Raw genomic sequence first — 25,213 nt, 5'->3', positions numbered from 1 at the left:
TTGTTCTTTTGACTGAGGATTGTCTTGGAGATGCGGGCTCTTTTTTGGTTCCATATGAACTTTAAAGCCGTTTTTTCCAATTCTGTGAAGAAACTCATTGGTAGCTTGATGGGGATGGCATTGAATCTATAAATAACCTTGGGCAGTATGGCCATTTTCATGATATTGATTCTTCCTATCCATGAGCATGGTATGTTCTTCCATTTGTTAGTGTCCTCTTTTATTTCACTGAGCAGTGGTTTGTATTTCTCCTTCAACTAAAGAGCTTCTGCACAGCAAAAGAAACTACCATCAGAGTGCACAGGCAACCTATAGAATGGGAGAAAATTTTTGCAATCTACTCATCTGACAAAGGGCTAACATCCAGAATCTACAAAGAAGTCAAAAAATTTAAAAGAAAAAAACAACCCCATCAAAAAGTGGGCAAAGGATATGAACAGACATTTCTCAAAAGAAGACATTCATACAGCCAACAGACACATGAAAAAATGCTCATCATCACTGGCCATCAGAGAGATGCAAATCAAAACCACAATGAGATACCATCTCACACCAGTTAGAATGGCAATCATTAAAAAGTCAGGAAACAACAGGTGCTGGAGAGGATGTGGAGAAATAGGAACACTTTTACACTGTTGGTGGGATTGTAAACTAGTTCAACCATTATGGAAAACAGTATGGCGATTCCTCAGGGATCTAGAACTAGATGTACCATATGACCCAGTGGTATATCCACTACTGGGTATATACCCAAAGGATTATAAATCATGCTGCTATAAAGACACATGCACATGTATGTTTATTGCGGCACTATTCACAACAGCGAAGACTTGAAATCAACCCAAATGTCCATCAGTGACAGACTGGATTAAGAAAATGTGGCACATATACACCATGGAATATTATGCAGCCATAAAAAAGGATGAGTTTGCGTCCTTTGTAGGGACATGGATGCAGCTGGAAACCATCATTCTTAGCAAACTATCACAAGAACAGAAAACCAAACACCGCATGTTCTCACTCATAGGTGGGAACTGAACAATGAGATCACTTGGACTCGGGAAGGGGAACATCACACATCGGGGCCTATCATGGGGAGGGGGGAGGGGGGAGGGATTGCAATTGGAGTTATACCTGATATAAATGACGAGTTGATGGGTGCTGACGAGTTGATGGGTGCAGCACACCAACATGGCACAAGTATACATATGTAACAAACCTGCACGTTATGCACATGTACCCTAGAACTTAAAGTATAATAAAAAAAAAAATAAGCTCACATGTATGTATATAGTCAACTGATTTTTAACAAACGTTTAACAAACGTGCAAAAACAAATCAATGTAGAAAGAAATCTTTTCGATAAATGGTGCCTGAACAACTGGTCAGCTGTATGCAAAAACAAACAAAAACCTTGACCCTTACCTTTCATCATATATAAAAACTAATTAAAAATAGATTATATACCTAAATGTAAGAGCTACAACTTTAAAACTTACAGAAGAAAATTACGAAGAAAATCTTAATAACCTCGCATGAGGCAAAAATCGCTTACATATGACCAAAAAGCATAATCGAGTTTTTTTCGTTTATAGAATGAACTTCAAGGGTACTAATACATTTGCTCCACTGAAGACATTTTGTGAAAAAACAAGTCGCAAAATGGGAGGAAATATTACCAACACATATCTGAAAATGGACTGTATTCAGAATACACAAAGAACTCTCAAACCTCAGTAACAGGAAAACAAATCAACCAATTAAAAACTTAACAAATTATGTAAGCAGAAATCTCACCAGAGACGAGTGACAAGTAAGGACACAAAAAGCTGCTAAACATTATAGGTCATTAGGGAAATGCAAACCAAAACCATAATGAGGTACTACTACACAACTAAGTAAAATGTTTAAAAATTTTTAAACTGACAATATTATGTGCTGACAAAAATATAGGGTAACTGGAATACTCATACGTTGCTGTTGGAAATACAAAATGCTCCATTCATTTTGGAAAACAGTTTGCGAGTTTCTTACAAAGACAAATACATATTTACTGTACAATTTAGCAATTCTATTCCCATTTACCCTGGGAAAACAAAAATACATGTTCAAACAAATAACTGCACACGAACAGTTATAGCAGTTTAAGTCATAATCAGCAAAAGCTGCAAACAAGCTAAAAGTACTTCAAATGGAGAATGAACAAATTGAAGTACAGACACAAAATGTAATACATTTCAGTCATGAAAAAAAAAAACAAGTACTGAAACATAGAGCAATATAGATGAATCTCTAATTATTACATTAAGTGACAGAAACCAGATTCAAAATATTCATGACACTTACATGATATTATACAAGTAACTTCTATGATGTATACATAAGCATTACACAAGGAATTGTATGATACTTATATGACATTTTGGAAAAGTCAAAACCATAGGGAAAATAAACAGACCAGTGGTCTGCAGGAACTGGGAGTAGTGGGAAAGAGGTAAAAGAGGCAGTAGAAAAGTTTTTGACATGATGAAAATGTTGTTTTTGATTGTGTTGATATTTACAAAATCTACTACACTATACCCCCAAAGGGGTATATCTTATAGTAGTCAAATGATATTTTAATACACCTGGCTTTCAAAAAAGACATCAAAAACAGAACAAAAAATAAAGCAATACAACAAAATGAGGAGAGGAAAGGACAGAGGAAGGAAGGCAGAGAGGATAGGAGGGCAGGCAGAGAAAAGAATTTGGTGGGGAGGCCATTTATATATATATGATTGATCACCTTATCTTTAAATTTAGGGAAGTAACTTATAAATCCCGTTGACTCTTATGTTTCTCTACATGAGATCTGAGGTTCAAAGTATAGGCTTTCCAAATACACGGAACCCACAACTCGAAAGAGTAGGGGAAGGACTTAGTCACAGACAACTGGAGATGAGCTCAAAGGATGTACTGAGGCCAGTGCTTTTAAAAACAGGTTCCTCATGCTCAGGGTAGGGGCTGCTGGTCAACACTTGAGATTTTCATTCGTTTGCCAGCGGGTGGGAAATAATAATTTGTATATTTCTTAACAGTTCCCAGGTGACTATTAAGTATAAGCAAAACTGAGAATTATTATCAAACATCCTACCCATTCACAACACAGTGAATAGGTTTTCTGATCCATCTATGTTTAATAATTTAATACAATCTACTCTGGAAAGAACAATGTACATTTTACTCAGAAAAATTTCTGTTAAAAACATACAAGTTTAGACGGGGTCTCTATAAGAAAAATATTTTGAACTTCTTGTGTAATATGTAAAGATTTGAAGGGACAACCAAAACATTTAGGGGAAGAAATCATGAAAGCTGTGTAACAAAACATGATATTGTACCAATTGCTTAATAATTCACTGAGATCCCTTTACATACTGATTCCCTGGTACATTTAAAATTTACGAAAATTATATGCTTATTTTCATATAACTCTGAAATTTATCAAGAATGTGAGACTTTACTGAGAATGCAAAATGAGGCAACCTATGTTTAGTTAACCACTTTGATATCTGCACCACTGGATCAAATTTAAACATGTTCTCTCTAAACCTCTTGCTGTCAGGGTTGACGTGATATGCCAGGGTTTATATGATGTTTATATGAAAGATTCCCAGAATAAACAACAAAACTCAGCTATCAATGTGAGAAATTAACTGAAGGGACAGTTTATATAGGCATTTCTTGTGCTGAGAATTTACTGATCACTTAAAGTATATCACAAAAAAAGCTACACATTTTCTCTGTGCTAACTCATGTAATCATCAAAATAAATAGTCTGAAAAGGAAACTGAAACTCAGAGGCATAATTTAACTTGATTTGTGTCACAAAATGTGCAAATGGTGATGGGGTAAACTCCCATCAGTCCTACCTAGCTGGATAGCAAGCTCCTTAAAGCCAGGATCATAGTTCTAAACCTCTGTGTATCCACCGTAACTCCTACCACAATGCTTTGCATCAATCATGAGCTCAAGAAATTATTACTGATGACCAATAACCAATATATATGTACTTTCCTTTTTTTTTTTTTTTTTTTTTTTTTTTTTTTTTTTTTTTTTTTTTTTTTTTTTTTTATTATTATACTTTAAGTTCTAGGGTACATGTGCATAACGTGCAGGTTTGTTACATATGTATACTTATGCCATGTTGGTGTGCTGCACCCATCAACTCGTCAGCACCCATCAATTCATCATTTATATCATGTATAACTCCCCAATGCAATCCCTCCCTCCTCCCCCCTCCCCCCTCCCCATGATAGACCCCAGTGTGTGATGTTCCCCTTCCCGAGTCCAAGTGATCTCATTGTTCAGTTCCCACCTATGAGTGAGAACATGCGGTGTTTGGTTTTCTCTTCTTGTGATAGTTTGCTAAGAATGATGGTTTCCAGCTGCATCCATGTCCCTACAAAGGACGCAAACTCATCCTTTTTTATGGCTGCATAGTATTCCATGGTGTATATGTGCCACATTTTCTTAATCCAGTCTGTCACAGATGGACATTTGGGTTGATTCCAAGTCTTTGCTATTGTGAATAGTGCCGCAATAAACATACGTGTACATGTGTCTTTGTAGTAGACTAATTTATAATCCTTTGGGTATATACCCAGTAGTGGGATGGCTGGGTCATATGGTACATCTAGTTCTAGATCCTTGAGGAATTGCCATACTCTTTTCCATAATGGTTGAACTAGTTTACAATCCCACCAACAGTGGAAAAGTGTTCCTATTTCTCCACATCCTCTCCAACACCTGTTGTTTCCTGACTTCTTAATGATTGCCATTCTAACTGGTGTGAGATGGTATCTCATTGTGGTTTTGATTTGCATTTCTCTGATGGCCAGTGATGATGAGCATTTTTTCATGTGTCTGTTGGCTGTATGAATATCTTCTTTTGAGAAATGTCTGTTCATATCCTTTCCCCACTTTTTGATGGGGTTGTTTGTTTTTTTCTCGTATATTTGTTTGAGTTCTTTGTAGATTCTGGATATTAGCCCTTTGTCAGATGAGTAGGTTGCAAAAATTTTCTCCCATTCTGTAGGTTGCCTGTTCACTCTGATGGTAGTTTCTTTTGCTGTGCAAAAGCTCTTTAGTTTAATGAGATCCCATTTGTCAATTTTGGCTTTTGCTGCCGTTGCTTTTGGTGTTTTAGACATGAAGTCCTTGCCCATGCCTATGTCCTGAATGGTACTACCTAGATTTTCTTCTAGGGTTTTTATGGTATTAGGTCTAACATTTAAGTCTCTAATCCATCTTGAATTAATCTTCGTATAAGGGGTAAGGAAAGGATCCAGTTTCAGCTTTCTACTTATGGCTAGCCAATTTTCCCAGCACCATTTATTAAATAGGGAATCCTTTCCCCATTTCTTGTTTCTCTCAGGTTTGTCAAAGATCAGATGGCTGTAGATGTGCGGTATTATTTCTGAGGACTCTGTTCTGTTCCATTGGTCTATATCTCTGTTTTGGTACCAGTACCATGCTGTTTTGGTTACTGTAGCCTTGTAGTATAGTTTGAAGTCAGGTAGGGTGACGCCTCCAGCTTTGTCCTTTTGACTTAGGATTGTCTTGGCAATGCGGGCTCTTTTTTGGTTCCATATGAACTTTAAAGCAGTGTTTTCCAATTCTGTGAAGAAAGTCATTGGTAGCTTGATGGGGATGGCATTGAATCTATAAATAACCTTGGGGAGTATGGCCATTTTCACGATATTGATTCTTCCTATCCATGAGCATGGTATGTTCTTCCATTTGTTTGTGTCCTCTTTGATTTCACTGAGCAGTGGTTTGTAGTTCTCCTTGAAGAGGTCCTTTACATCCCTTGTAAGCTGGATTCCTAGGTATTTTATTCTCTTTGAAGCAATTGTGAATGGAAGTTCATTCCTGATTTGGCTCTCTGCTTGTCTGTTGCTGGTGTATAAGAATGCTTGTGATTTTTGCACATTAATTTTGTATCCTGAGACTTTGCTGAAGTTGCTTATCAGCTTAAGGAGATTTTGGGCTGAGACGATGGGGTTTTCTAAATATACAATCATGTCATCTGCAAACAGGGACAATTTGACTTCTTCTTTTCCTAACTGGATACCCTTGATTTCTTTCTCTTGCCTGATTGCCCTAGCCAGAACTTCCAACACTATGTTGAATAGGAGTGGTGAGAGAGGGCATCCCTGTCTTGTGCCAGTTTTCAAAGGGAATTTTTCCAGTTTTTGCCCATTCAGTATGATATTAGCTGTGGGTTTGTCATAAATAGCTCTTATTATTTTGAGGTACGTTCCATCAATACCGAATTTATTGAGCGTTTTTAGCATGAAGGGCTGTTGAATTTTGTCAAAAGCCTTTTCTGCATCTATTGAGACAATCATGTGGTTCTTGTCTTTGGTTCTGTTTATATGCTGGATTACGTTTATTGATTTGCGAATGTTGAACCAGCCTTGCATCCCAGGGATGAAGCCCACTTGATCATGGTGGATAAGCTTTTTGATGTGCTGCTGAATCCGGTTTGCCAGTATTTTATTGAGGATTTTTGCATCAATGTTCATCAGGGATATTGGTCTAAAATTCTCTTTTTTTGTTGTGTCTCTGCCAGGCTTTGGTATCAGGATGATGTTGGCCTCATAAAATGAGTTAGGGAGGATTCCCTCTTTTTCTATTGATTGGAATAGTTTCAGAAGGAATGGTACCAGCTCCTCCTTGTACCTCTGGTAGAATTCAGCTGTGAATCCATCTGGTCCTGGACTTTTTTTGGTGGGTAGGCTATTAATTGTTGCCTCAATTTCAGAGCCTGCTATTGGTCTATTCAGGGATTCAACTTCTTCCTGGTTTAGCCTTGGGAGAGTGTAAGTGTCCAGGAAATTATCCATTTCTTCTAGATTTTCTAGTTGATTTGCGTAGAGGCGTTTATAGTATTCTCTGATGGTAGTTTGTATTTCTGTGGGGTCAGTGGTGATATCCCCTTTATCATTTTTTATTGCATCTATTTGATTCCTCTCTCTTTTTTTCTTTATTAGCCTTGCTAGCGGTCTGTCAATTTTGTTGATCTTTTCAAAAAACCAACTCCTGGATTCATTGATTTTTTGGAGGGTTTTTTGTGTCTCTATCTCCTTCAGTTCTGCTCTGATCTTAGTTATTTCTTGCCTTCTGCTAGCTTTTGAATGTGATTGCTCTTGCCTCTCTAGTTCTTTTAATTGTGATGTTAGAGTGTCAATTTTAGATCTTTCCTGCTTTCTCTTGTGGGCATTTAGTGCTATAAATTTCCCTCTACACACTGCTTTAAATGTGTCCCAGAGATTCTGGTATGTTGTATCTTTGTTCTCATTGGTTTCAAAGAACATCTTTATTTCCGCTTTCATTTCGTTATGTACCCAGTAGTCATTCAGGAGCAGGTTGTTCAGTTTCCATGTAGTTGAGCGGTTTTGATTGAGTTTCTTAGTCCTGAGTTCTAGTTTGATTGCACTGTGGTCTGAGAGACAGTTTGTTATAATTTCTGTTCTTTTACATTTGCTGAGGAGTACTTTACTTCCAATTATGTGGTCAATTTTGGAATAAGTGCGATGTGGTGCTGAGAAGAATGTATATTCTGTTGATTTGGGGTGGAGAGTTCTATAGATGTCTATTAGGTCCGCTTGGTGCAGAGATGAGTTCAATTCCTGGATATCCTTGTTAACTTTCTGTCTCGTTGATCTGTCTAATGTTGACAGCGGAGTGTTGAAGTCCCCCATTATTATTGTATGGGAGTCTAAGTCTCTTTGTAAGTCTCTAAGGACTTGCTTTATGAATCTGGGTGCTCCTGTATTGGGTGCATATATATTTAGGAGAGTTAGCTCTTCCTGTTGAATTGATCCCTTTACCATTATGTAATGGCCTTCTTTGTCTCTTTTGATCTTTGATGGTTTAAAGTCTGTTTTATCAGAGACTAGGATTGCAACCCCTGCTTTTTTTTGTTCTCCATTTGCTTGGTAGATCTTCCTCCATCCCTTTATTTTGAGCCTATGTATGTCTCTGCATGTGAGATGGGTCTCCTGAATACAGCAGACTGATGGGTCTTGACTCTTTATCCAGTTTGCCAGTCTGTGTCTTTTAATTGGAGCATTTAGTCCATTAACATTTAAGGTTAATATTGTTATGTGTGAACTTGATCCTGCCATTATGATATTAACTGGTTATTTTGCTCGTTAGTTGATGCAGTTTCTTCCTAGCCTCGATGGTCTTTACATTTTGCCAAGTTTTTGCGATGGCTGGTACCGGTTGTTCCTTTCCATGTTTAGGGCTTCCTTCAGGGTCTCTTGTAAGGCAGGCCTGGTGGTGACAAAATCTCTAAGCATTTGCTTATCTGTAAAGGATTTTATTTCTCCTTCACTTATGAAACTTAGTTTGGCTGGATATGAAATTCTGGGTTTAAAATTCTTTTCTTTAAGAACGTTGAATATTGGCCCCCACTCTCTTCTGGCTTGTAGAGTTTCTGCCGAGAGATCTGCTGTTAGTCTGATGGGCTTCCCTTTGTGGGTGACCCGACCTTTCTCTCTGGCTGCCCTTAAGATTTTTTCCTTCATTTCAACTTTGGTGAATCTGGCAATTATGTGTCTTGGAGTTGCTCTTCTGGAGGAGTATCTTTGTGGCGTTCTCTGTATTTCCTGAATTTGAATGTTGGCCTGCCCTACTAGGTTGGGGAAGTTCTCCTGGATGATATCCTGAAGAGTGTTTTCCAACTTGGTTCCATTTTCCCCCTCACTTTCAGGCACCCCAATCAGACGTAGATTTGGTCTTTTTACGTAATCCCATACTTCTTGCAGGCTTTGCTCATTTCTTTTTCTTCTTTTTTCTTTTGGTTTCTCTTCTCGCTTCATTTCATTCATTTGATCTTCAATCGCTGATACTCTTTCTTCCAGTTGATCGAGTCGGTTACTGAAGCTTGTGCATTTGTCACGTATTTCTCGTGTCATGGTTTTCATCTCTGTCATTTCGTTTATGATCTTCTCTGCATTAATGAGTCTAGCTGTCAATTCTTCCACTCTTTTTTCAAGATTTTTAGTTTCTTTGCGCTGGGTACGTAATTCCTCCTTTAGCTCTGATAAGTTTGATGGACTGAAGCCTTCTTCTCTCCTCTCGTCCAAGTCATTCTCTGACCAGCTTTGATCCGTTGCTGGTGATGGGCTGCGCTCCTTTGCAGGGGGAGATGCGCTCTTATTTTTTGAATTTCCAGCTTTTCTGCCCTGCTTCTTCCCCATCTTTGTGGTTTTATCTGTCTCTGGTCTTTGATGGTGGTGACGAACTGATGGGGTTTTGGTATAGGTGTCCTTCCTGTTTGATAGTTTTCCTTCTGACAGTCAGAAGGACTCTCTGTTGGTCTGTTGGAGATTGCTTGAGGTCCACTCCAGACCCTGTTTGCCTGGGTATCAGCAGCAGAGGTTGCCGAAGATAGAATATTGCTGAACAGCGAGTGTACCTGTCTGATTCTTCCTTTGGAAGTGTCCTCTCAGGGGTGTACTCCACCCTGTGAGGTGTGGGGTGTCAGACTGCCCCTAGTGGAGGATTTCTCCCAGCTAGGCTACTCAGGGGTCAGAGACACACCTGAGCAGGCAGTCTGTCCGTTCTCAGATCTCAACCTCCGCGTTGGGAGATCCGCGGCTCTCCCCAAAGCTGTCAGACAGAGTCGTTCGCGTCTGCACCGGCTCCCGCTACTTCCCCTGTTGGTCTTCAGCTGTGCGCTGTCCCCAGAGGTGGAGACTACAGAGACAGGCAGGCTTCCTTGAGCTGCTGTGAGCTCCACCCAGTTCGAGCTTCCCAGCGGCTTTGTTTACCTACTTAAGCCTCAGCAATGGTGGGCGCCCCTCCCCCAGCCTCGCTGCTGCCTTGCGGATAGATCGCGGCAGACTGCTGTGTTAGCAGTGACGGAGGCTTCGTGGGCGTGGGACCCTCCCGGCCAGGTGTGGGATATATTCTCCTGGAATGCCTGTATGCTTACAGCGCAGTATTGGGGTGGGAGTTACCCGATTTTCCAGGTGTTGTGTGTCTCAGTTCCCCTGGCTAGGAAAACGGATCCCCTTCCCCCTTGCGCTTCCAGGTGAGGCGATGCCTCGCCCTGCTTCAGCTCTCGCTGGTCAGGCTGCAGCAGCTGACCAGCACCGATTGTCCGGCACTCCCTAGTGAGATGACCCCAGTACCTCAGTTGAAAATGCAGAAATCACCGGTCTTCTGTGTCGCTCGCGCTGGGAGTTGGAGACTGGAGTTGTTCCTATTCGGCCATCTTGCTCCGCCCCTATATGTACTTTCAAACCAAATAACAAGAAGAAAATCTATAAATAGCAACCTGTAAGTATCAAATATTTCTGTGTATTGTTGTAGGTCTGTGAAACCACAACTCACTGACATATTGAAAGACATGGACTAAATTCAGTTTTAAAGCGATTTGAAATTTCTACAACATAACTTAAATTCTTTAATTTTCAGATTTCTGAATTCATTCAAGTTCTAAAATTATCATTCTGGGACAGTTCAATGTTCTTAAGTTTTTAATCTCCATTCTAATTTCCTGCTATAAAATCAATAAAGCATAGGTTGTAAAGAAAATAATTTTTTTGATTACTCCTAGTTAGAGGCAGATGTTAGTTATAACTTTTTCTGTAGTTTAGCAGGTATTTTTGAAGCAGCTGGTGCCCTTTTCTAGTTATCTGTTTGCAAGTGTTCCCAGTAGACTATACAGTACTGCAATCCTGAAAAGGTTTTGGGCATATAGACAAAATGAATTCTTACTTAGAAGAGAAAACATAGACAGTATTTCCCCTCAAATGAGACTTGGGCATTTCATAGTTTTGAATGATAAAGCATTTTCATAACAAGTAAACATTTTTTTAATAATTTAAATAATTGCTGAGAGTCAAAAATTGATAAAAATCTTATTTATAATTTTATAAGGAAGATTATCCAATATATCATTTTTTAAACATATTAAGCATCTATTGATACCCCAAACAGAAAATGATAATTATTAAAAGCATGTACCACACTGAATGTATCAAAAATCCCCAATTACTTTCGAGAATAAACTGAGAATTTTAAAAGCTTTTCCTTACAGTTTCCATAGTTGCACTCTAAATAATACTCTAACACATAAAATCATGGCCTTCTTGACAGTGACCAAGTTTTTATAACAAAACCTAATTTTGAAGATTCTGTATAAAAAATGTCACAGATAAGACATAATCCCCAACATTTCATGCCAGTTCCATACAAAATTTGCAACATGAAGTCAAGAACTATTATTTTCTCTGTATACCCCAAAACAGCTCTATTAAGGAAACAATTGTTTAGTTGATATCACTGTTTCAGATGAAGATCGATGCCCACAGACTAAGCAGTCAAGAAACACCACAAGTCTCATGTTCTACAAGAAGTCCTCATTAACAGCCATAGCCTACAATGATCCCAGTAACCTTGTTCTGACACATCCTATAATAGATAGTGTTAGTTGTCCACACACAATCACTGTTTCATTTTGTTTTTTCTAATGAAAATCCACGTTATTCAGAAAAATCTGGCCTCTTTCACAAAATCATGTGTTTCACTAAGCCAAACATGGCAAACTTATTTCCCTTGAGTCCTGGAAAATACTTCCTCACTCTTAAAATAGACACAGGAAAATGCAGTCCTCATTTCTTACTGGACTTTTTTTGCACAGTGACCCTGGAATAACAGTCATGATGAGAGTTAATTTGAGGAAAAGCCAAAAAAATGAGGATAGGAGAGTAGAAAGACATCAACAAGCTGGGTTCTGAATAACATCATTGAGCAAACAAATGGACAAACCTGGACTATTTGGCTCCCCATGTCTTTTTGTTATATCAACATACTTTGATTCAATCAAATCATGAAGGCAAGAAAGTTAAAGAAGCATCCAGAAAAATACTTCAGAGTATGGATCCTTTTCATGAGATCACTTTGAAGATAATGAAATGTCACTAAAACCTGGGCATTCCCCAAATTAAAAAGCCTTTTTCTAAAGCATCCCACAAGGCTGTTTACTATACTGTCACACATGCCATCAATTTCGTCAGAACCATAGCCTTGAAATCACAGCCTTTTTAAAAGATCATATCAGTAAATATTAACAAATTACGAAGTTTGAAACTAAAAATTGAATTTACCATTTTTTTTAAATTTACAGACATCATAGCAAAGATGATTTCATAAATTTCAAGAGGAAGGAAACACAAATGTGGCACAAATTAAATGGAGCAAAAATTAAATTTCTAATTTAATTTGGCAAATACTAAATTTCCTTGATACAAGCCTAGCCTCACCTGGCAATTTGAATCATGGGTTGCAGAAAGGTAAGCAACTTGCCTAAAGTCTGGCAGACAGAATGTGGGATAGTGAAGACTGAAACTCAGCCTAGATTCAGGGGTCTTGCTCCTAACCAACATTGTATGCTGAACATGCACAAAAGTTTTTCCTATTTCCTATTCCTCACCTTAGTAAATGGCATTATCACTCACCAACACTGCTCAAAACAAAAAACCTCTATCTCATTCTAAACTCTTGTCTCTGCCTCATCCCCTCCTATTTAATCAGTCATCAGGTCTTACATGCACTAGCAGCTAAATTTCTCTCAGTTGTTCTCTGTATATATAGGCTGCCCCTTTCTTAATTTAGGCTTGTAGCTTTTCTTCCTTGAATTATTGCAGCAGTTCTACTCTCAACCTTCAACTTTGTGTTGCAGCCAGAGCAATTCCTCTAAGTGAAAACACCTGATCATTTACTCTCCTATTTCCCACAATATTGAGTCTAAATCTCTTAGTATGGTCTTTCAAAGCCCTTCGTGTGCAGGCAATTGTCTTTTTCCAGACTCATTTCCTGGCGCTCTCCACATATGGCCTACATGCTAATAAGACTGAAGGGCTTGATGTCCAAAGGTAACAGCAATTTCATGCAACATCCTTTGTTTGGCATACACCTCCACCTGCTTTGTCTATCTGGCAAAAGTGTATGCCTTCAACATTATCCTTCATGAAAGCTTCTTCCTTGATCTCTTTAGTCTGCCTTTTCGGCTGCCATAGAACTTTGTACAACATAACCCAACTGTACCACTTATCTCCATGGAAATGGAACAGATACACTACAGTGAGTAACTTAAGATCAGAGATAATACTTTATTCTTTATTTTCCCAGAATTTCGCCTATAAGCACAGGATTCAAGAAGCTAGGTTCATAGAAAACTTAAATCTTAAATTCTTTACAATCAGATTTTATAGGACTCAATTTTCTTAAATTTTAAAATGAAATATTATATGCATCTTTTATATTGCTTTTCTAAATCAAGTATTATCTTTGGGTCAGTAGTTCATTTTTGCTGAACAACACTCTACTGACTCTTAAAAAAATCGAAGTCCCAACTGTAGAAATAGACAGAAATCAACATATTTAACACCAACAAAGAAGTAAACCTGAGTTTCTCACCAAAAATATCAAAGACATAGTTCTGTCTTCTTAGCATCTTTCTCATTCTACTTTTAAGGGTAATATTAGCACCCTCCTTTCCTTTGGGAAACTCCCCTTTGACTCCTGGTGGCTCATGGGGTGCGATAATGAGGATACACAAGTGAGCAGCCATGTGTCAGTAACAATCCCACTCACATCACATCACAGGGAAAGGAATTGGTTCAGCAATGAACTGGTGACCTAAGTCAGGAAAATCAGAGTTCATCCTAGGAGGTTTTTTTGTTTTCCTGGCAGAACTGGTTAGAAAAAAAACCCCACTGCTTCTGGGATTATAGTATGGAGAAACAGTTATGTTTGCTGCTGCTGCCATATATTTTTCCCTGGTTATATGGAGAAAGCCTATCTGGGAATCAGGGGATGAAAAATCATAAGAGAAACACCAAAGGGGGTGGGTAAGAGAAAGGAGGAAAAGAGGGGAGGAAAAAGAAAAAAAAGGAAAGGAGATAAAGAAAGAAAAAGAAATAAAGAGGAGAAAAAAATCTGATGACATCATTTGAGCCTATATGTCCAAGCTGGGCACACAGGCAGTTTTACTTCTGGACAATCCAGGTAGAAAAGGCATAAATTGTCACCTTTGCTTGCTTTGACTTAGATTTCTAAAAGTTCCAACTGAGTGACTCCTGACTAATCAAGAGACGCATCTACATTTTTTACATTGTTCCCTTTCCAAGAAAGTACAAAACCCATTTAATGACATTAATGGTATTTTTGCATGTAATTCTAGAATTTTAAAATTATTCTTAAGTTTTTGATCAAATTACAGAAGTTATTAAACTTATCCAATGTGACAGTCAGTAAAAGGACATAAAAACATCTTAGGACAGTTAGGAATAGCATGCAATTATGATCTCAGTGAAAAATGACAGACCTTCATCTTCAATAGCACTTTCTCTGAGACATAAAAGATCCTACCTGGTAAAAAAAAAGATCCAAGACAAAAGAAACATCTACTAAACTATATGACATTCTGTTAATGTCTGTTTTTTCTCCTGGGGTCTGTATTATTACTCAAGCTTATGACGTCTGGCAGGATCAATATCTACAGTGATATGACAGCAAATGGTTTACTTATAAGGACAAATTTCACTTAAATGTATTACTCTCCAATTATTATTAGCCATTAGAAAAGTACAAATTAAAACCACAATGAGAAATCACTACAATCAGATGGCTAAAATAAAAATATAAACAATATATAAAAATACAAATATAAGTGGCTACAATAAAAATAAAAAACAGTGACAACACCAACTGCTGGTTAGTATGTGGAGAAACTGGATTATATCATCAAATTGCTCATGGCTATGTTAAATGATACAGTCACTCTAGAAAACAGTTTGGTAGTACCTTAAAAACCTAAGCGTGCAGTTGCAATATGACCCAGGAAATGTATTCCTGGACATTTATTAAACAGAATGAAAACTTATATTCACACAAAAACCTGCATACCAGGTTTATAACTGCTTTATCTGTGTTATGGAAAGAACTATGCCCTTCAAAATTTGTATGCTGAAACTCTCACCCATCAATGTGACTATTTTAAAGACAGGACTTTTAGGGAGGTAATTACGGTTAAATGAAGTCATGAGGGTGGGGTCCTAACCTGATAGGGCTGGGGACCCTGAAAAAAGAGGAAGAAACACCAGAGGTCTCTCTTCATACACACACAGAAAAGAGGCTATGTGCGAACACAAGAGGAAGGCAGAAGGTAACTACCTGCAAGCCAGGAAGAAATCCTCACCAGAAACAAAATTTGCTAGCAACCACCTATCTGTGACTTTTAGCCTCCAGAGCTGTGAGAAAATCGGTTTCTGCTCTTTAAGTCACCTGGTCTGTGGTCTTTTTTATGGCAGACGAATACAGTTTGTAATCACCAAAAACTATCAGTAAAATAAATGTCCTTCAATAGGTGAATAGTTAAAAAAAAACAACTGTGGTCATCTACATCATGTGTGGTAGGCAGAATAATGATGCCCATCAAAAATCTCCACATCCTAATCCACAGAGTCTGTGAATATATTAGATTACATAAGATATGGACACTACGGTAGCAGAGGGAATTAACGTACTCAGAAAAATTCTTTTACTCCAATAATCCGAATAAAAATGAACAAAATACTTATTTAGAAATAATTATGATAGAAAAGTTAAAAAGCCTGCTTCATTCATTATTAATTTAAATAAATGTCAATGATGCTTTTTTAAAAATTTAAAGATTTAGACCAGGTGCGGTGGCTCACGCCTGTAATCTCAGCACTTCAGGAGGCGGAGGTGGGTGGATCACTTGAGGTCAGGAGTTCAAGACCAGCCTGGCCAAGATGGCGAAACCCCATCTCCACCAAAAATACAAAAATTAGCTGGGTATGGTGGTGCACGCCTGTAATCCCAGCTACTCAGGAGGCTGAGGCAGGAGAATTGCCTGAACCCAAGAGGCAGAGGTTGCAGTGAGCCGAGATCGTACCATTATATTCCAGCCTGGGCAACAAGAGTGAAACTCATTCTCAAAAAAAAAAAAAAAAAAAATTATATTAAATATTTAATACATAAAACTTAATAAATCTTAATGATGATACTGCTTATAATGATAAGGTTTATAACAATTGTATTATAATTATTTAATTTTATTGGCTGTCAGTCCTGGCTGTATTTTAGAATCACCCATAGAGCTTCAAAAAATCATTCTCAAAATATTGTTACCTGGACCTCTTCGAAGAGATTAGGACTTAAATAGTAGCGAGGCACTTGGATTATTAAAAAGTTCTACGAGTACTTCTGATATACAAGATATAAGTAGAATTTTATTCTACTATAAAAACTTATTGTAAAAAACAACTTAAAACTGTAACAAGTTATTTTAGAATAAAGGCATAAAATGGAATAGTATGTAGTGATAAACTGATACTGCAGAAATATGTTTACTGACACAGAAAGACACATATAACTATATATACACACACAAAACAGTAGGTATGATGTAATTCCATTTTGTAAAATAAAATACATATGGACACATATACAGAATGAAGTTCATTTTGGTTGGCTGTGAGTATTCTTTATGATGCTTTATGCTGCTGTTTTTGCTTGCCTGTATTTTTTGTTATTTTAGAATGATTCTATAAGAACATATACGAAAAACCACAGCAACTTAATTTTGATACGGAAAAGATTAACTTTCAATAATATGAATACTTTAACCTAAACTAAGGAATATTATATTTTGAAATAGAGCAAATGTAACAAAATTTTAACAAATGGTGAATCCAAGCAAAGGATATAAAGATAGTAATATTCATGCCAGTTTTCCACAGGTCAAACATAATTCAAAATTTAAAAATTCAGAAAAAATAAATTCTTAAAGCTACTTAGAATGTGCGACCCCCCTCTATGTATTCTATTTTATTATAGGTTGATCATTTGATATAATCAATACAATAAATAAATCCTTTACCATTTTATTTAAATCAGTGTACATAAGTTAAACCAAAATCTTAGTTGAAAAAAAAAAGCATGAAACACAGAAATATATGCACAAAAATATACACACATTTGTTTAATGTATGATATAGTGTATATTTTTTAAAATTTAAACTCTCCTACTATAATTGTCTAGTAACCAACTATATATGTCTGTACTATATTTGCCAACTAATAATGTTTTAAAACAATTTTTCCAGTATAAATTCATTCACACCACATACCAAGCCTCAAAACTATCAACTCTGTAAAAGGCTCATCTCACCTCATCTAAGTCTTGGATATAAACTGGCTTTTCCTCAAAGCTGAGTGGCATTGGTTCACTGTAGGGAATCCTTACTTCTTCATAAAGCTTGTTATTTTCTCTTTGGATTCCTTCTGGCAAAATCATCTATAAACATCAACAATAAAAATTCAATAATAATAAAAAATAAAACACTTGCTCTGGTAAATATTCTTTAGAGAGAGAGAGAGAGAGAACACTACTTGTTTTATAACAAAGCACTGGTAAATAAACTCAGCTAATTTAAAAGAAAACAAACCTAAATAAAACAAAAACAAATGCAAAAAACCACTCACACAAAGCATTAACATATCAGGTATTTTATGTAACACACAGGCCACAGTATGTTGACAAATCTTAAAGTATACACTAATCAGATGGTACACCTGAATACAAATGTATTCATATAATTAGGAAAATGTACAACATACAGTATAAAGTTTAGCCAAGCAGCGAGGCAACTGATAAAACTCAAAAATACAAATTGCAGAAATAATGAAAGGGAGGGAAACATATATGTTCTGAATATCTACTATATGTCAGGAGCTTTACGTCATTTTCCCCAATACTTTAAAATAAAATTTAGCATAGTCAACTAGTGTTAGACTCATGAAGGAAACAGGGAAAATCTATACATCATTTCTTTAGAATAGACATATTATTCAACAGTAGTTACATAACAATGACATACCTTTGCACCAGCAATAAATGCTGATGTTTTCATGGCTTCAGCCTGGGAATCATACACATGGGGATAATGTATTTTTTCAATGTCTGCGTCTCTCTGCCTGCTCAGAATTGGAACACTTCTAGCATTCAGAAGTGCCTGCTCTCTGTAAATATAAAAATAGGCCTAATTTGAAATTTTTATCTTTAAAGGTAATGCATACAATAAAACAATGTAATTATAAAAAATATTGGGAGGTAGCCTTCCACCATAAAAAAGAAGAAATTAAACTACACAAAGGAAGATTTTAGGAATCCTGAAATCTTCTGGGTGACAAAATAGGATTCTGCACATTTTCAGATATTATTTATAGATAACACCACCTGGTAAGTTTGATTTAATGTTCTTTCTATTTTTGTTTTTTCACAATTTAAAGATGTTTATTTAACAAGGTATACATTTCTTTTTTCAAATGTGTTTCAGTATTTAAATAATCAAGTAAAATAATGCCTATATTTCATTTTTCTCCTTTCTACTTCTAAATAACAACATTTTTTAAAAGGTACATTAAGCACAGAAATAAAATGTATCTCAAATAAATTTATGTAAGCAATATAAATCTTAACCTAGTGGTGTGTACACAGCACCTAAAAATAGCTTACCTCTATAATCTAAATTTCTTACCTCTATAATCTAAATATCTTATCTACCTGTATTCATAAAACAAACTTCTATGAAGAAAACGTGACTTTAAGTAAAAATCATCTATACTGCTAAGACTAAACTAAAAAATGATAATGATATGTAAAAGCAGCAATTACAACACAAGCATTTTTCAGCTTCTGACTTTTATTACCTTTGTATCCGCAATTCCTTAGGATCAAAGCACATAAGTCCTTCTGAAACTTCTAAATCTTCTCCAGCCTTTTTTTCTCGTCTGGCAATTCTTTTTTCTTCACGGCGATATTGTTTCATTAACTGCTTTTCTTGTTCAGACTGAATAGTGACTTGACAACCATAATTGGGTTTAGCATTTTCTCCTAAAATTTTTTTACAATTGTCTAAGAAGCAAATTTAAGAAACACAACGTTTTATAAATCTGAATATGATTTAATCTTCATGAAAACCATTTCCTTCCTCCACCCCACAACATATAATGCTCTAACAGTTCATTTTTTAAAGCTGGCACATTCGATTACATGTTTTAAGGTGAGTTTTTAAAAATCACAGTATCTAAATAAAATTACACGGTGATTTAAGAAAAGTCAGCAGTATTTTCTTCCTACAGACTAAACAGTTCAATGTCATTCACATTAAAAATTCTTACATATAACATTAGGAACCTAAAAATTCAATTTTACCATTTGAAATTATTTGTTTACATAATTTCAATAAATGTAATAATTATCAATACTAATTAGCATTTACTGTTAATATAGTAATAAAACAAACTCTTTCCCTATTAGACATAACTTTTCTCCATGTAATAGACCTTATGCAGTGAAGTTGCACATATGTTACTACTTATTTATAGATTACATAAAATTTATAGATTACATAAAATTTATCAAGACATATTTGAGACAATGACTAAAGCAAATAAAGCAAAAGTATGGTCCACCTTTTTATGGAAACACAGTTTTTTTAAAAAATGGAAAAACCAAGTGAATTAAATCTCAGTGTTTACAAAGTACACTTTAGGTCTATGGTTTGGTCAACTCAAAATTCAGCAAAAATTTTCTTCCAACAGGATTACCTTCTGTGTTTGTTTAAATCTTTACAGCAACAGTATCTTCACTTACTAAAGTTCTAAAGGAACTAAAAGGAATGTAGCTGAAAGTAATCCAAGTCAGTAAGCATTTATTGTATTGAGGTCCTACTCAGTTCTAGCCACTGCAGCTAGGCTAGGAGGACAATGAAGAATGAAACTTGGTCCATACCCTGACAGAGCACAGTGCAAATTATTTTATCATATTTCAACATCCAATACAGAACAGAGAAGGAATTAAACGTAGCATCAAGATGGGAAAATTAGCTTTCGAATTCATTCTAAGTAGAATCTTCACAATTCTCAGACAATTGTTACTGACCCATTACATGATTCTGAATATAAGTCATTAAAATCTCAATCATAGGGAAAACTTCTACAATGGCTTTATAAGCCTTAAAAAGGAAAATATGTCTCAGAACTATGAAATAAAATAAAATCTCATCTATATTAGGACTAAATTTTACAGTTCTGAAATAAGCATTTTCCTAAGTTTTTTAATCTCTTATTCTCCAATTAAGTATTACATACCTACTATAACAACAGAATTTATAATTAGCGTTCAGTGTTAGAAAAAGAATGCAACATTCTGCCAATTTTCATATGTACTCTGAACTCTTCATAAAAGTTAACTCATCTGCAAAATTACACAATCAGCAACACAGATATTGAGCAGAATGTTTAAAAATGTATTTATCAGAAATGAATGTTAAAGATTTTAAGCATAAAACTGTAAATACTTTAGGTGACATACTAAATGCTATGCTAACGTAATTAACATTTTAAGCAAATGTGACAGTAACAAAATACTATACATACTTATGATCATCTAAATAAAATTAAAATTATAAGAAGAAAATATGTCTACCTCATAGAAAGCTTAAAAGGTCCTAATTAGAACATACTGGATTCCTGTAAGGCTGAGTATAATAGGCTATTTCAAAAAATCAAGTTGTAAAGCAGTGAATGTTTAAATGTATGGTTCTCCTTGCTGGGTTAGGTTAACTGTAGAGACTGACATGCAAAAATGAAATGAATATCCTTAACAGTAATTCTAACACAAAGTTATTCTGAAGAACTATGTAGAGGCTTGTATCCTTTTAGAACAGTTGTTTAAAAATGTGTAGCACCTCCCCCTTGTTCTCATGCTCCTTGTGATATGTAAGATGCCTGCTCCCCTTTTGCCTTCTGCCATGACTGGAAGCTTCCTGAGGCCTCCCCAGAAGCAAAAGTTACTAATGCTTCATGTACACCCTGCAGAACTGTGAGCCAATTAAACCTCTTTTCTTTATAAATTACCCAGTGTCAGGTATTTCTTTATAGCAATGTCAGAATACACTGATACGAAAAGGGTATTGATTCTAAGAAGCTATACTAATAGAATAAAACTTATGAAATCAACATTACATAAATAAAACTCATCATCTACAGTTTCCAAAAAATATGTAAAGCTGAACTTATATTAAACTTTACATTAATAAATTACTACTATTAAAAGCTGGAATCAGGCTGTGCATTGTGGCTCACACCTGTAATCCAAACACTCTGGGAGGCTGAGGTGGGAGGACTGCTTGAGGCTAGTAGTTCAAGACTACCCTGGGCAACATGGGGAGACTTCATCTTTACCAAAAAAAAAAAAAATTTTTTTTTCTTTAATTAACTAGGCATGGTGGTGCACACCTGTGGACCCATCTACTCGGGAGGCTGAGATGGGAGGATAGCTTGAGCACAGAAGGTTGAGGCTGCAGTGATCCCTGATTGTGCCACTGCTCCCTAGCCTGAGCAAGAGGGAGAGGGCCTATCTCAAAAACAAAAGCTAGAATCAGTAAATATCTCTTTATTAATATTTAGGAGACTGACAAAATAAAATACCAAATTCTCAGAATTTACAACATTGCAGGACTAGATATTTAAACTCATTTATTTTCCCTGGCAGACACCCATTTTAGATGTTCATAAACCTTGCTGGCTTACTGCAATTTCTGATTATATACTATTCAACAGGTGTGATATGGTTAGGCTTTGTGTCCCCACACAAATCTCATCTTGAATTGTAATCCCCATAATCCTAGGTGTGAAGGGAGGAAGCTTGTGGGAGGTGACTGGATCACAGGGGCAGTTTCCCCCATACTGTTCTAGTGATAGTGATTGAGTTCTCAGGAGATCTGATAGTTTTATAAGTGTTTGGCAAGTTCCTCCTGCACATACTTCTCTCTCCTGCCACCATGTGAAGTAGGTCCTTGCTTCCCCTTCACCTTCTCTACCAGTTACCTGAGGCCTCCAGCCATGTGGAACTGTGAGCCAATTAAACCTCCTTTGTTTACAGTGTGAGAACTGATTAATACAAGGTGGGAGTGCTCTTGGATGAAGGCAGAGTAGAAGTGTTCAATACACTTAAAGAATAAAGAGACCTGCAGACAACATTGCTAAATTCATATTTTTCAAGTTTCTTACAATCTCAAAGGAACTTGAGGCTCTGAGAACATTCATTAGTAATCAAGAGAATCTGTAAGAAACAGAAAATCTGTCAGAAATTTTAGATTTAAATTATAGCTGTTTTTATCATTTCCTTTTAGTGCCATAATCATAAATGTAAGAAAATGAGGACGTAACTTGCAAGAAGGAATAGATGTTGAATAGTTTGAAGACAGTTGCCAAATTTCTTATGCTCATATACTTTTTTAAAATCCAAAGCTATTTGTAAGGCTAGCAAAAAACACTGTGGTAAAGGTAAAAAAGGAATTGTTTTCTTATTTATCACTTAAAACCTGAGTTTCACATCATCTATGTTTTAAGTCAAGCTTTTATAAAAATAATTTTTTCCCTAGACAACTCTTCTTAATTTTTCTGGGATTTAAAAATATATGTAATATATGACACTATCAGTGTTCAATTTGCTCAGTGTGATAATTGTATTGTGTTTAGATATGTGCTAAAGATTTTATAGGTAAAGTATCATGATATCCAGAACTTCCTGTCATTGTTGAGCAAAAATTTAAAAAGTAGGTGTGTGTGTAAAGGGTCTAGGAAGAGCAAAGTGTCAACGACTAATGAATCTACGTGAAGGGTAAACAGTGATCATTGTATTATTCTTGTAACTTTATAGGGTTTGAAAGTTCTCAAAATAAAAAGTTGGAGAGAAATTACACTACTACTTGGCCCATAGTAAGTATATATGTGTTTTTTTTTTAAAGAAAATTTGCTATGCAGAACCTCTTTTTTTTTTTTTTTTTTGAGACGGAGTCTCACTCTGTCGCCCGGGGGCTGGAGTGCAGTGGCCGGATCTCAGCTCACTGCAAGCTCCGCCTTCCGGGTTTACGCCATTCTCCTGCCGCAGCCTCCCGAGTAGCTGGGACTACAGGCCCCAGCCACCTCGCCCGGCTAGCTTTTTGTATTTTTTTAGTAGAGACGGGGTTTCGCTGTGTTAGCCAGGATGGTCTCGAACTCTTGATCTCGTGATCCGCCCGTCTCGGCCTCCCAAAGTGCTGGGATTACAGGCTTGCGCCACCGCGCCCAGCCGCAGAACCTCTTTAGTTTAATTAGGTATCACTTGTCAACCGAGTAAACAGACAAACTATAGAATAAGAGAAAATAATTGTATCTGACAAAGGCCTAATATCCAGAATCTATAAAGAACTTAAATCAACAAGCAAAAAACAAATAACCACATTAAAAAATGGGCAAAAGACATTAACAGACACTTCTCAATAAAAGACATACAAGCAGCCAACAAATGCTCATCAACACTAATCATCAGAGAAACGCAAATCAAAACCACAATGAGATACCACCTCACACCAGCCAGAATGGCTATGATTAAAAAGTCAAATAATAACAGATGTTGGCTCAGTCACAGAAAACAGAGAACATTTGTATACTGTTGGTGGGAATGTAAATTAGTCCTGCCACTACGAAAAGTAGTTTGGAGATTTCTGAAAGAGCTTAAGACAGTTAACCATTTGACCCAGCAATCCTATCCCTAGGTATATACCCCCTACAAAATCAATCATTCTACCAAAAAGACATACGGACTCACATGTTCATCACAGCACTATTCACAACAGGAAAGACACAGAATCAACCTAAGTGCCCATCAACAGTGGATTGGATAACAAAAATGCAGTACATATGCACCATGGTACATATGCATTGTTCTGTTTCCTGAGTTGAGTCCATAGTAATATTTTTCTTACAACTTACTACATAACAGCTGTCATTTTACAGTTAAAGAAGCTTTAGAATGTTTCAGTTAATCATGACTACATAATGTCCTTTGTAACAACATGAATGCAGCTAGAGGCCATTATCCTAAGCGAATTAACATAGAAAATCAAATACCTCCTGTTCTCACTTATAAGTGGGAGCTACACACTGGGTATACACAGACACAAAGATGGAAACAAGAGACAATGGGGATTCCAAAAGGACAGCGAGAGGGAGTAGGGAAAGGGATAAACAACTACCTGTGAAGTACTATGATCACCATTTGGGTGACAGAACCCATATCCCAAACCTTAGCATCAAACAATATACTCATGTAACAAACCTGCAAGTGTACCTTCTATATGCAAAATAAAAGAAGAAAATTTGTGTATTCTAAGTAGTTTTAACTTTTACCAAAAACTACCATACCCAAACACTGCCCTCCTATTTAGATCACTTATGTTTTTTCATAATGTGCCATATCTGAAATCTATTTAACAGAGTAATATCAGTAAATTATAATAGGCCAAATAAAAATTAATTGCATTAAAAACATTTTCTAACCAATGAATCTTTCCTTTAAATTACAATGACCACTGCATACTTTCTTACCTTGAAGAACCTGAAACCTATGATCATTTGAAGAATTAAGAAATCTATCCACAATTGTAATTCTGTTCTGGAGGAGTTTCTCAATAAGTTCAAGTCCTTCAGGTCCCAGCAGTTCAAATAGCTTATAAAAAGAGAAAAAAGTAACAAACATTTGTTACCTCAAAGTTTAACTTTTTCAAGTTATTAACAACCTATTCAACAGAGTTGTAAAGCCAAACTAACATAGAAATACTCAAAAAGTTTAACAAAAATTGTAACTTAAACTAAGAAAAATGACTCTTCACATTGCTAAGAAGCTTTATAAAGGCTATCTGGAATTATATAATTAAAAAACATTATTCAATTTTTAAAAATTAAGATTTGAATATATAACTCCAAATCACAGAATAACACATTCTTGGTATAACCAAATGAAATTCTAAAATAATTTGCTTTTCAACATATCATTCTGGTTTTCCCAAATAGAGTCCAGAGTACTATTTTTCTTGCAACTTACTATACAACAGCTGTCATTTTAGTATTAAAGAACCATTAGAATGTTTTAATGAAGCATGACTTCATGCCAATTTTTTACATGTATTTTAAGTGCCAAATAAATCTGAAATTTAAAACACAGTGCTCCAAGTGCTTTACATAACTTTACGAAAATTTCCCAAGCATATCCCACACTCCTAGGCAGAGC

At 36.1% G+C, this 25,213-nt stretch overlaps 1 protein-coding gene across 4 annotated transcripts in view; it reads right to left on the bottom strand.

Moving 5' to 3' along the window:
• ASCC3 (activating signal cointegrator 1 complex subunit 3) overlaps positions 1-25,213 on the bottom strand; it is a 418,508-nt gene that overhangs the window by 307,839 nt on the left and 85,456 nt on the right. For all 4 annotated transcript variants that reach the window (XM_010389420.2, XM_030928567.1, XM_010389421.2 and 1 more), the window contains 4 exons: positions 24,532-24,652; positions 18,805-19,009; positions 17,973-18,114; positions 17,264-17,389 (listed from right to left, as the gene is read on the bottom strand). In XM_010389420.2, the coding sequence (XP_010387722.1) occupies positions 17,264-17,389; positions 17,973-18,114; positions 18,805-19,009; positions 24,532-24,652 (594 nt within the window). The remainder of the gene's footprint in view (positions 1-17,263; positions 17,390-17,972; positions 18,115-18,804; positions 19,010-24,531; positions 24,653-25,213) is intronic.

This window comes from Rhinopithecus roxellana, chromosome 4 (assembly GCF_007565055.1).
Source record: "Rhinopithecus roxellana isolate Shanxi Qingling chromosome 4, ASM756505v1, whole genome shotgun sequence".
In the NCBI taxonomy this organism is placed as follows: Eukaryota; Metazoa; Chordata; class Mammalia; order Primates; family Cercopithecidae; genus Rhinopithecus; species Rhinopithecus roxellana.
The sequence above is the reverse complement of the archived record's forward strand: the minus strand, read 5'-3'. Positions and strand labels throughout refer to the sequence as shown.